General features: G+C 37.5%; 1 protein-coding gene across 5 annotated transcripts in view; it reads left to right on the plus strand.

The window, feature by feature from the left end:
- The window catches only part of LOC132837650 (NACHT, LRR and PYD domains-containing protein 12-like), a 95449-nt gene that overhangs the window by 21801 nt on the left and 60035 nt on the right, over positions 1-13613 (plus strand). For all 5 annotated transcript variants that reach the window (XM_060857422.1, XM_060857423.1, XM_060857424.1 and 2 more), the window contains exons 6-8: positions 9654-9827; positions 11272-11445; positions 13016-13189. In XM_060857422.1, coding sequence (XP_060713405.1) covers positions 9654-9827; positions 11272-11445; positions 13016-13189 — 522 coding nt within the window. The remainder of the gene's footprint in view (positions 1-9653; positions 9828-11271; positions 11446-13015; positions 13190-13613) is intronic.

The raw sequence follows: 13613 nt of genomic DNA on the forward strand, positions 1-13613 counted from the left end.
TCCAATTTAAAATCACAATCCAAAACACCAAAATTTTTTACAAAGGGCTTCACATATGGATTCAGCTCACTGAGGTTTAGGTCTACTGACTCACAGGTTCCCCCTGGCGTAAACAACACCACTTTTGTTTTTTCATTAAAATTAAGGAAATTTAGTGCCATCCAGGTCTTAATTTCATCAAAGCACTGCAGTAGAGGCACTAGAGAGCAGGTATCTTTGCGTTTCAAGGGCAGATAAATTTGCAGGTCATCTGCATAACAATGAAAAGAAATACCAAATTTCCTAAAAATATGCCCTAAAGGGAGCATATACAGGGAGAACAGAATAGGCCCCAAAATGAAGCCCTGGGTGTGTTTGGGGTCATATTCATGTTGGAATACTGCCCTGTGGCCCAGTCTCTGAAGGGAGGGGATCATGCTCTTCTTCAGTATGTCACAGTACATGCTGGCATTCACGGTTCCCTTAATGAACTGTAGCTCCCCAGTGCCGGCAGCACTCATGCAGCCCCAGACCATGACATTCCTACCACCATGCTTGACTGTAGGCAAGAAACACTTGTCTTGTGCTCCTCACCTGGTTGCCGCCACAGACGCTTTATATAAAATAATAAAAAAAAAATTTCCTCATCATATTAAAATGCACAGTGTTTTTATTTTAATCAGCGACTTGCAGGAGGGAATATAGTAGGTGGTGCTTTAGAGTTTTTCTTATTCACTTTTCAATGCCAAAGTCATGTGTTCCAGCCTGTTCTGGGGAAACTGAGTGAAGGTTAATTTAATTTTTCCCCATAATTCCTCTTATGGATTAATAAAGTGCACAGGGTTATGGAGTTCTATTTCTACAGCAATATGAACTAAAATATCATCAGATTTTCACATAAGTCCTAAAATCAGACAATAACAGAATTCACTTAAACACTGAGACAAAAATATTATACTTGGTCATTTATTTATTGAGGTAAATGATCTAGTATTACATGTCTGTTAGTGACAAAATATGTGAATGTCAAAATTCAGTTCAATAAAATTCAAGTTTAATTGTATTGCACTTTTTACAATGGACATTGTCTCAAAGCAGCTTTACAGAACGTAATCATAGAACAAAAGGTTATTATAATTGTTGTAAACTTTTTCCAGAGAAGACCAGGAGACTTGGATATCCTTGTGCAGTAGTCTTTATTGTAGATACACGATGAAACGAGTCTGCAAGTCAGAGCGTACTGGCACGGGCGCTGCAGTCATCAAGTCTGACTTAAAGTTGTAATACATTGTAAATATACACATTTTAGGGGCAGTCCCATCAGATAGAGACAATCAAAGCATGAAAGTATGCAACAGCCCCCACACCAGATCCTGGAATTTCACCCTTAATCCCATTAACATAACAGTCTTTCTCAGACCTTGAATCAAATGGCCACCTTAAACAATGGGACAAATGGCACAAAGAGACAGATGATATCCTGAGTTACCTTGCCCCTTTCCTTTCATATTAATGAGATACAGGATACAAGTCTAATGTAAAGTTTGAATTTAACTAGCATTGTATCTTGATTTGGCTTCTACATGATCCACAAAAATATGCTGGAACTAAAATGAAATAAACCAATGACTTAAAAATTATTTTCCCACAGAATAATATAAAGATTAATAGAATACAAAATTCAAGATTTGACACTTTTTCTTTGTAACTTTGAACAACTGTTTTAAACTCATGGTATCTTATATATGTAACTTAGTGAGCCAGCATTAATGTATTCAATGCTAGAGATTTAAGCACTTATGTATGTCGCTCTGGATAAGGGTGTCTGCCAAATGCTGTAAATGTAAGATTAATATTAGATATATTTAAATGTGTTTGTATTTAGTCCCAATGAGCAAGTCTGAGGTGACTCAGGTGACTGTGGCGAGGAAAAACTTCCTAGAATGGAAGGAAGAAACCTTGAGAGGAACCTCATCCTCATATGGGTGACACTAGAGGGTGCTATTATAAATATACAGTCTGATAAATGTTGTATTGATGCAAAAGACCACATTGAGTTGCGTCTCCTTTTTAGTACAACAGAGTCTAACTGGAGCTGGTAGAACTCTAGATGCCTCAGGATCCTCACAGAGTCAGCCTCATCTCAGTGGAGGTCCAAAATCTTCATTGCACGGAAGACTATTGGAGCTGGTACAATTTCTGGATGCCTCGGGATGGGTAGAAAGAGAGAAGCAGTGGAAAGGAATTAACGTAGCTGCTGTTCATAATATTAGCAAGTACTAAATGATAATGTGCATTTGGTCTGATGTCAAAGTCTATTTATAAAGCACTTTTTTTTTTAAACAAGTGTTTGTCAAAGTGCTGTATATACAAAAAGGAAACATGTTCATTAATACAGTCAGCACCATAAAAGAAAACACTTAAGACACAATAAAACAATACACATGGCATCGAATGCCAGACTGTAAAAATAAGTTTTTAGGCCAGATTTGAAGACCTCAAGTGTTTGAGCCTGTCTAATGTAGAGAGGCAAACTGTTCCAGGGCCGGGGCTCCGGTCCCCCCTGCTCTTCAGTTTTTCTCTTGGAAGAGCTAAAAGCAAATGGTCAGCAGACCTTAGTGCTCTTGACAGAGCGTACAGATTAATCAAATCTGATAAATAACTTGAACCATTAAGAGATTTAAAAACAAGCACCAAAATTATACAATGAATCCTATAATGGACAGGTAGCCAGTGAAGAGATGCGAGAATGGGAGAGATATGTTCCCGCTTTCGTGTGCCCGTCAATAGGCGAGCTGCCGCATTCTGGACCATTTGCAGTCTGGAGAGAGAGGTTTGACTAATACCTAAATAAAGGCTGTTACAATAATCAAGGCGACTTGAAATGAAGATATGCACAACTCTTTGAAAGTCTTTAGAAGACAAGAAAGGTTTCACCTTGGTGAGTTGTCTCAATTGGAAAAAAAAATGTTAACTACTAAATTAATCTGTTTATCCAATTTAAAATCACAATCCATAACACCAAAATTTTTAACATAGGGCTTCACATATGGATTCAGCTTACCGAGGTTTAGGTCTACTGACTCACAGGTTCCCCCTGGCATAAACACCACCACTTCTGTTTTCTTTTCATTAAAATTAAGGAAATTTAGTGCCATCCAGGTCTTAATTTCTTCAAAACACTGCAATAGAGGCGCTAAAGAGCAGGTATCTTTACGTTTCAAGGGCAGATAAATTTGCAGGTCATCTGCATAACAAAGAAAAGAAATACCAAATTTCCTAAAAATATGACCCAAGGGGAGCATATACAGGGGGAACAGAATAGGCCCCAAAATGGAGCCCTGGGGGACCCCACATGTGAGTGCGGCAGTTGAGGAGACATAGTCTCCAAGATGAACCGAAAGTTCATCCAGCCAAATAGGATTTAAACCATTCCAGTTCAGTACCTTTAATACCAACACATTGTTCTAGCCGTGAAATCAAGATATTATGGTCAACTGTATCAAATGCAGCCGAAAGGTCTAGTAAAATTAAGATTCAGTGTCAGTGACAAGTAGTAAGTCATTAAAAACCTTCAACAGTGCAGTTTCTGTACTGTGTAGTGCTTTAAAACCAGACTGAAACACTTCATGAATACCATGTAAATCTAAAAATGAATTCAATTGTCCATATACAACCTTCTCCAATAGTTTGGATAGAAATGGGAGTTTTGAGATAGGTCTATAATGAGCAAAAACTGATGGATCCAAATTAGATTTCTTGATTACTGGTTCCACAGCTGCATGTTTAAAAGATTTAGGTACAACTCCTAAAGCCAGTCTGCTATTGATAATTGCAAGAATTTTAGGACCAATGGTTTCAAATGAATTTTTAAGAAGATGGAGAGAAACAACATCCATACCACATGAGGATGGTTTCATTTTAACAAAGGTCTCTTTCAGTGAATCAAGAGACAACGACTCATACTGATCAAAAACAGCAGAGAACTCAATGGAAATGGATGAAAAAGTTGAAGGGAGCAAAATATTATCTCCAACAACCTTAATCTTGTCAATGGAAAAGTCTAAAAATTTCTCACACGTCTCGGCTGAAGGCTCTACGCAGGTTGCTTGGGGAGTATTTAAAACCGAGTTAATAGTACTAAATAGCACAGCTGGCTTGTTGGAGTTATTACAGATGACACTAGAAGGATACTTTGATTTCTCAGATTTGACAGTTTTTTGATATTTAAGCAGATTCTCCTTCAAAATATCAAAGGTAATCTGCAATTTATCCTTCTTCCAGCAGCGTTCCACCCTTCTACACTCGAGCCTTACAGTTTGAGTAGTAGCGTTCAGCCATGGTTGAGTTCTAGGTTTTACTCGAACCATCTTAAAAGGAGCCACAGTATCCAAGTTGAAGAGAACAATGAAGTCAGAACATCAGTGTTAAGACCATATTAAGACTTTTAGTAGTCATCGTCAATAGCATTAAAAGCCTCTGAGAATGATTGAACGGTAGAACAATTAATTGTTCTTCGGCGACGGGTTGGAGCAGTCACTTTAGGATCACAGGTAATACATATCTCAAAGAAAACAGGTAAATGATGAGAGAAAACAGCATCACCGACTTCAACATTACCAATTAGCAAGCCATATGATAAAACCAAGTCTAAGATATGACCACAAACGTGTGGGACTAGCCACAAGCTGAGTTAAGTTAAAAGACTCCACCAGATTAAGAAAGGCTTTAGCCAAGGGTTTGAAAGGACAACACACATGGATGTTGAAATCCCCAACAATTAAGACCCGATCATATTTTGGCATAATTTCAGCCAACAAATCTGAAAACTCCTCAATAAAGTCTTTGTTATATTTGGGTGGGCGATAGACAACAGCGCACAACACCAGATAACTCAAGCTTAGCTCAAAAATACTGAGTTTGAAGCTGGAATAGGAGTAAGCAAGTGTTCTTTAAAAATAGCTGCTACTCCACCTCCTCGACACGTAAACTGTGGAGAATTAAAATAAGTACAATTCAGAGGTACGACTTCTGAAAATACACTTGACTGACCAACACCAATCCACGTCTCCGTCACACACATGTCCAGGGGTCTCATTTATAAAACTGTGCGTAGGATCCCTACTAAAAGTTTACGTACGCCCAAAAGCCAAAAATGGCGTACGGCAAAAAAAATTCCGATTTATAAAACTGTGCGTACGCACTCCTCTAAGCAATGTTCCCTTTATAAATCACAGATCACCCACAGATGTTCGTACGTGAAATCCCGCCCTGTACACGCCCATTTTTAACCATAAATAGTCAATGCAAATCACTGCGCGGGCACGAAAGTGGACCTCGTTATAGGTTATATATATTTTCTCTGCGCTCTGCGTGTTTAAAAATGGGGTGAGGAGCCAGCGTCTCGGGGGGGTAGCCACTGTCACCTGCAGGTTATAATTATATTAAAAACAAAATTGTTACAGTTTCTACTTTTTAATATTGTTAAACTCACCAAGAAGCCAGCCATCACGTACTGCGCCTGTATTTAGGTTAGGTTAGGTTAGGTCAACTTTATTATCCCCGAGGGGCAATTTGTTTCACAGCCAGCAGCAGAATCAATCAACAACACAACAACAAACAGTACAAGGAGGGGGAAAAAAAAAAAAAATTAAGTATTTAAAAACCCAATAGCATTTAGTGTATTTAGTCTGTTCCCTACACTGCTATGTGTCAAGATAAAGGAATCATGTGTTGAACCAGGCCAGCGTGCCACAATGTTTGTGAGGGTCATGTTGGAGTCACATATGATTTGCACATTAATAGAATGCACATGCTTTCTATTAACATAAGCAAATTCATTTTCAGATGGTGCCCTTATAGCAACATGAGCGCAGTCAATTGCGCCGATTACATTTGGGAAACCAGGCATTGCAGCAAATTGCATTTTAATTTCGGCCTGTTCTCGCACAGTGTAGGGGAACCTGATGTATCGACTACCCATATTAAGTATACCATTCAAAACGACAGATATTATGGCACTCAGGGACGGCTGTGATATACCAGACCTATAGGGTGAGATGATAGATTCCAATAGAATTATTTCATATACAAAAAGGTCTTAGAGACAAAGTTGAGGATTACTTATAGTTTTTTTATATAAATAATTTACCTGTCTGATAATTCGCGCTGGAAACAGCCGGTTGCCAAGAACCCCAGAGTATTGAGGACTTGTATTTGGACTGGGATGGCATGGTTCCGGCGTGTTGCCCTCTCTAATACTGGACCCAATTCAACACATAGATCTAAGAGCACAGCTCTAGGGAATCTAAATCGGCTTATTAGCCAGGAAATCATTATGGTCCCTGAAAACTCATTCTCTCCTTATTCTGCCATTGGCGTAATCCTTCAACACTGCCAGCAGTGCCATCATGAAGCATTACATACCCGGGTCACCGGAGGATTTATATGTTTCTAGCAATTAGACTGATCGTTAACACCTTGACAAAATCACAATTAATTTGTGGGAGAAAATTTGAGACGAAAATGTTATAGTGAACACGTTTCTTCATGACGGTATTTTAATGAACACCATAATAGTTAGGACCGATGATGAGTAGCGATTGTGCTTCATGACTGTATTTGCAGACTTTGACATTTTATGAAATATGTACATTAAGGAAAATATTTCGTTTTTACACTGTGTTCTGCAGTTCTCTAATAAAAGGGTATTTAATGCTATTCTGTATCACATGTAGTCGCGCCATCTCCCGCTCCCGTTGTGGACAATGTGACTGTAAGGCAGCGCTGATTATTCATTCATTCATTCATCTTCTACCACTTAGCCGAACTACTCGGGTCACGGGGAGCCTGTGCCTATCCTCAGGCGTCATTGGGCATCAAGGCAGGATACATCCTGGACGGAGTAGCGCTGATTATTATTATTATTATATTTTTAATACAATTTGAATTACGTTTGGATTTTACTAGATGTATATAGCCTAAAACAATCGGCACAAATAACACTGTTGGATTTAATCCTCATGATAATGTGGATATAACGTATGAAATGGGGTGAAAATTAAATGTCATTAATTCTTATAATCGTTCTTCTCACATGTATTTTCTACAATCTAACTTCAGTTCACGACCTCACCATTTGTGTCGCCAATTCCCTTTGTCTCCAGAATGTGCGTACGCACGTCTCAAAGTTTGCTTAAAGGTGCGCACATTTTCCCGTCAAGTTTGTTTTTTATAGATCACAACCTTTGCGCGAAAACTGGCGTACGCACGTTTTCAGCCCCGTTTTGTGCGTACGCACGCTTTATAAATGAGACCCCAGGTCCGTGGACGTGAAAAAGTCATTCAAAATAAAAGACTTGTTGGCTAGTGATCTAGCATTCACCAAGGAAAACCTCACCGGGGTTGAGTCTTTCAGCAACGGAGGTGTGCGATCAAAGGATCCAGACGTCCACACCACCTCTTCTAAAACGAGGAGGCCGATAAATGTTAGCCGACGGCTTCCCATGCACTCCCATGAAAACGCTCTACCGCCTTTAGTAGACTTAGATATTCTGGGAACTAGCAGAAGTCCTGAGTTTTGTGATCTCAGAGAGCGTGAAGGATTGTAACGTGTTAGAAGACTAGTTAGATACATGGGAGCTAAACCATTAAGAGCCTTGTACGTAAGTAGCAGCAGTTTGTAATTAATTCTAAACTTAACAGGTAGCCAGTGTAGAGATGATAAAATTGGGGTTATATGGTCATACTTTCTTGTCCTAGTGAGAACTCTGGCAGCTGCATTTTGGACTAACTGTAGTCTATTTATTAAAGATGCCTCTAAATGGAAGTTGAATTTAGAGTTTCTGTGTACTGGTTTTTGGACCGATAAGTAGTATTTCTGTATTATCAGAATTTAACAGCAGAAAATTACAGCTCATCCAATCTTTTATCTCTTTTATCCAATCTTTTAATGCACTTAGTTAATTTAGACAATTAAGATTTTTCATCTGGTTTTAATGAGATGTATAACTGGGTATCATCAGTATAACAGTGGAAACTAATCCCTTGTCTTCTAATGATGTTCCATTATGGAAGCATGTATATCGAGAAAAGCAGAGGTCCTAGAACTGATTCTTGAGGGACCCCATAATTAACTGGCAATAAACTGGGGTGCAGGCCATCAGCACGGAATAGCCTAGAACGCTCCCAGAAAACATTCCAGTTATCAATAATGAGTAAATTCTGAGCGTGACACCATGACTGCAACCATTCATTTATAGCAAAAAGTCTACTTAACCTCTCAATTCTTTGCTGGTACGTGGGAAGCGGTCCAGAAACGATGATCCTTGCCTTGGGCAATGTGCTGCGAACTGTCTCCTTCAGGGTGTTGAAAGATCTCTGCCCATCCTTAAACCCCAAACTCATGTCCAGCTGACATGACAGTGAATAAGCTGACATGTCCAGTCTCTCAATGTCCAGGACACAGAGTTATCAGTACATTCTGCATCCCAGATGTCCTCAAGTCTTTGTAAAATATATTGAGTATGTTAATTGAAATTGTCCAGCTTATTGTCAGTTTAATTTTACTAATAACTGAAATTTTACAAAATATCAGAAGAGGATGTCAGAATGAAGCAGTTGCTCTTCTGTCAGGGCTCCAAGTGGGACATTCTAAAACACAACATAACGACCAGAAAAAAACATTTTCTCTCATGTTTCTATTATTATTAACACAATCTTCTGCTAAGATAAACATTATTGCGATTCAAGTAGAAAGAGACAAGATTTTGTGTCGTTTCACCGTAGAAACAATTTTATATTGAAAATGTTTAACGTGGTTTAATACATTAAGACTGTGATGATAGACAGTGGTATTAAAGACAGTGAAATTAATGATTCATACTGTATACAGGCAGAAAGGATCAGTGACTTGTGAGAACCAAATCTGTCTCACACTGAGATTATATCTGTCTAGTATTCAGATGATGGTCTTATCTACTTTCCTGTTAATAGTATGCTTTATTAATAAGGTGTGTACTAAATTTGGTCTTTTATCATCACTACTCTTCCCCAATCAGATGACTACAGTGATTACAATCATCACAAAGCTGTCTATTGTTCTCCAGACACTTGTCAATGATAGGTGAATGATACGAGAAGTTCTGTTTCTCAACAAAAACTGTTTCTAAACTATTTTTTTTACAACATTTGAAATATTGCTATAGACTTTATGTTCTGGTGTTAAACAGAAACCTGTGGACATTTTTTTACGTCTAAATCTGTAAACATTTTGATGTACTAAACCTTTAGCTAATGAAACATTTCCCCACTTGAAACATCTCAGTCTTTCAGTCCTGGTGAACAGTGTAGCTGCTATCATCATGATTACATATAAAACTTCTATGGAGGGTTTCATCTCAGTTATTAACAAACATAAAAACCTGAACATGAAAAGACACGACATGTTTCACTGCTGAGTTTTTACAGTCAAGTGGAACCATTCTCATAGCTAGTAAACACACACACACAATAAATAGAATTTATGTATTTATTAATCTTATATTACTTTTTACTATGATTCTGTTTTTCATAGTGATTAAACACAGCAGTGACTCTTTAATGAAAAAGTTCCTGCTGAACTGATCTGTGTGTCCTGAACTGAGAGAGTGAAGAGTGTCATTGTGTCTCTGCAGGTTGTGTGATTGTGAAATCTCAGATGAAGGCTGTGCTGCTCTGACTTCAGCTCTGAGATCAAACCCCTCACACCTGAGAGAACTGGATCTGTCTGGGAATAAACTCAGAGACTCAGGAGTGAAGAGTCTCTCTGCTGTACTGGAGAATCCTCACTGTAAACTGGAGACACTGAGGTAAGATCATCTCTCTGAGAGTCACATGACCTGATCCTCAGTAAGACACAGTTATTATTTGCTACAGAACTTTGAATTGTACATAACAGAGAGAGAAAGACTTTGACTTTTAATGCACCAGTGTAAGATATTTGTATATTCACAAATTTATACACAACACCAGTCAACTCTCCATCCTTAAACCCCAAACTCTATTCAGTCTGGTCTTATTTTGAGTCCATGGTAGTAGAAAGTCTGTAAATTTAGATCAGATATCCAAGTTGTAGTAGACTGAGTTTATAGATCCAAGTATTTGTTCAGTGTTTGTTCAGGATACAGGAGTGGACTGACTCCACACTGACATGTCCAGTCTCTCAATGTCCATGACACAGAGTTATCAGTACATTCTGCATCCCAGATGTCCTCAAATGTCTGTCAGGGCTCCAAGTGGGACATTCTAAAACACTTAACATGGTTTAATGTACTAAACAACGACCAGAAAAAAACATTTTCTCTCATTTTTCTCTCGTAATAAACTCAATCTACTCTTAAGAAAAACAGCATCATGATTCAACTGAATAGAGACACGACTTTTAGTGTCATCTCCCCATAGACAACCATTTCAACGTTTAATGTGGTTTAATACATTAAGAAAGTGATGTTAAAAGACAGTGATATTCATACTGTATACAGGCAGAAATGATCAGTGACTTGTGAGAACCAACTCTGTCTGACACTGAGATTATATCTGTCTAGTGTTCAGATGATGGTCTTATCTACTTTCCTGTTAATAGTATGCTTTATTAATAAGGTGTGTACTAAATTTGGTCTTTTATCATCACTACTCTTCCCCAATCAGATGACTACAGTGATTACAATCATCACAAAGCTGTCTATTGTTCTCCAGATACTTGTCAATGATAGGTGAATGATACGAGAAATTCTGTTTCTAATTTTTTTTTTTTTTTTTTTACAACATTTGAAATATTGCTAAAGACTTTATGTTCTAGCGTTAAAGAGAAAAATGTGGACACTTTTTTACATCTATATTTGTAAACATTTTGATGTACTAGACCTTTAGCTAATGAAACATTTCCCCACTAGAAACATCTCAGTCTTTCAGTCCTGGTGAACAGTGTAGCTGCTATCATCATGATTACATATAAAACTTCTATGGAGGGTTTCATCTCAGTTATTAACAAACATAAAAACCTGAACATGAAAAGACACGACATGTTTCACTGCTAACTTTTTACAGGCAAGTGGAACCATTCTCATAGCTAGTAAACAAACACACACAATAAATAGAATTTATGTATTTATTAATCTTATATTACTTTTTACTATGATTCTGTTTTTCATAGTGATTAAACACAGCAGTGACTCTTTAATAAAAAAAGTTTCTGCTGAACTGATCTGTGTGTCCTGAACTGAGAGAGTGAAGAGTGTCATTGTGTCTCTGCAGGTTGTGTTATTGTGAAATCTCAGATGAAGGCTGTGCTGCTCTGAGTTCAGCTCTGAGATCAAACCCCTCACACCTGAGAGAACTGGATCTGTCTGGAAATAAACTCAGTGACTCAGGAGTGAAGAGTCTCTCTGCTGTACTGGAGAATCCTCACTGTAAACTGGAGACACTGAGGTAAGATCATCTCTCAGAGACACATGACCTGATCCTCAGTAAAACACAGTTATTATTTGCTACAGAACTTTGAATTGTACATAACAGAGAGAAAGACTTTGACTTTTAATGCACCAGTGTAAGATATTTGTATATTCACAAATTTATACACAACACCAGTCAACTCTCCATCCTTAAACCCCAAACTCTATTCAGTCTGGACTTATTTTGAGTCCATGGTAGTAGAAAGTCTGTAAATTTAGATCAGATATCCAAGTTGTAGTAGACTGAGTTTATAGATCCAAGTATTTGTTCAGTGTTTGTTCAGGATACAGGAGTGGACTGACTCCACACTGACATGTCCAGTCTCTCAATGTCCATGACACAGAGTTATCAGTACATTCTGCATCCCAGATGTCCTCAAATGTCTGTCAGGGCTCCAAGTGGGACATTCTAAAACACTTAACATGGTTTAATGTACTAAACAACGACCAGAAAAAAACATTTTCTCTCATTTTTCTCTCGTAATAAACTCAATCTACTCTTAAGAAAAACAACATCATGATTCAACTGAATAGAGACACGACTTTTAGTGTCATCTCCCCATAGACAACCATTTCAACGTTTAATGTGGTTTAATACATTAAGAAAGTGATCTTAAAAGACAGTGATAATAAAGACAGTGATATTAATGATTCATACTGTATACAGACAGAAATGATCAGTGACTTGTGAGAACCAAATCTGTGTCACACTGAGATTATATCTGTCTAGTGTTCAGACGATGGTCTTATCTGCTTTCCTGTTAATAGTATGCTTTATTAATAAAGTGTGTACTAAATTTGGTCTTTTATCATCATTACTTTTCCCCAATCAGATGACTACAGTGATTACAATCATCACAAAGCTGTCTATTGTTCTCCAGATACTTGTCAATGATAGGTGAATGATACGAGAAGTTCTGTTTCTCAACAAAAACTGTTTCTAAACTAATTTTTTTTTTTTTACAACATTTGAAATATTGTCAAAGACTTTATGTTCTAGCGTTAAAGAGAAAAATGGGTACTTTTTTTTACATCTATATTTGTAAACATTTTGATGTACTAGACCTTTAGCTAATGAAACATTTCCCCACTTGAAACATCTCAGTCTTTCAGTCCTGGTGAACAGTGTAGCTGCTATCATCATGATTACATATAAAACTTCTATGGAGGGTTTCATCTCAGTTATTAACAAACATAAAAACCTGAACATGAAAAAGACACAACATGTTTCACTGCTAACTTTTACAGTCAAGTGGAATCACTCATAGCTAGTAAACACACACACAATATACATTTTATTTTTATATATATTTTTATATTTTTATTTTTATATTTTATATTTTATATTTATTTATATATATATATATATATATATATAAAATACAGTGTAGTGTGTCATTTAGTTACTGATCTATTATTCTTGATAACGATTCTGTATTTCATAGTGATTAAACACAGCAGTGACTCTTTAATAAAAAAGTTCCTGCTGAACTGATCTGTGTGTCCTGAACTGAGAGAGTGAAGAGTGTGTCATTGTCTCTCTGCAGGTTGTGTGATTGTGAAATCTCAGATGAAGGCTGTGCTGCTCTGAGTTCAGCTCTGAGATCAAACCCCTCACACCTGAGAGAACTGGATCTGTCTTGGAATAAACTCAGAGACTCAGGAGTGAAGAGTCTCTCTGCTGTACTGGAGAATCCTCACTGTAAACTGGAGACACTGAGGTAAGATCATCTCTCTGAGAGTCACATGACCTGATCCTCAGTAAGACACATTTATTACTTGCTACAGAACTTTGAATTGTACATAACAGAGAGAGAAAGACTTTGACTTTTAATGCACCAACGTGAAGGTCTGGCTCTACTGGCCGACACATTAGATATACTGTCCAAAGGGGAAATCACATACAGTACTGTGATTCACTTCGATCACCTTTCCATGTCTACCTCCTTTAGAAATATTTCAAACGTTTGCATCTTTGGTTCGTACCACTCATTATTGTCACTTTTCCTTTCATCTTCATTAAGTAGCACTTGTACAGACTGGTGAGCATCTTTAAAATCATTTAATGCCACATTTAACTGTTCAAGGCCTGTGTTAACAGTTTCAATATCTCCACTCTTCATTAATTCTTTTAGTTCATTCATT

This window comes from Tachysurus vachellii, chromosome 21 (genome assembly GCF_030014155.1).
Source record: "Tachysurus vachellii isolate PV-2020 chromosome 21, HZAU_Pvac_v1, whole genome shotgun sequence".
NCBI classification, from domain to species: Eukaryota; Metazoa; Chordata; class Actinopteri; order Siluriformes; family Bagridae; genus Tachysurus; species Tachysurus vachellii.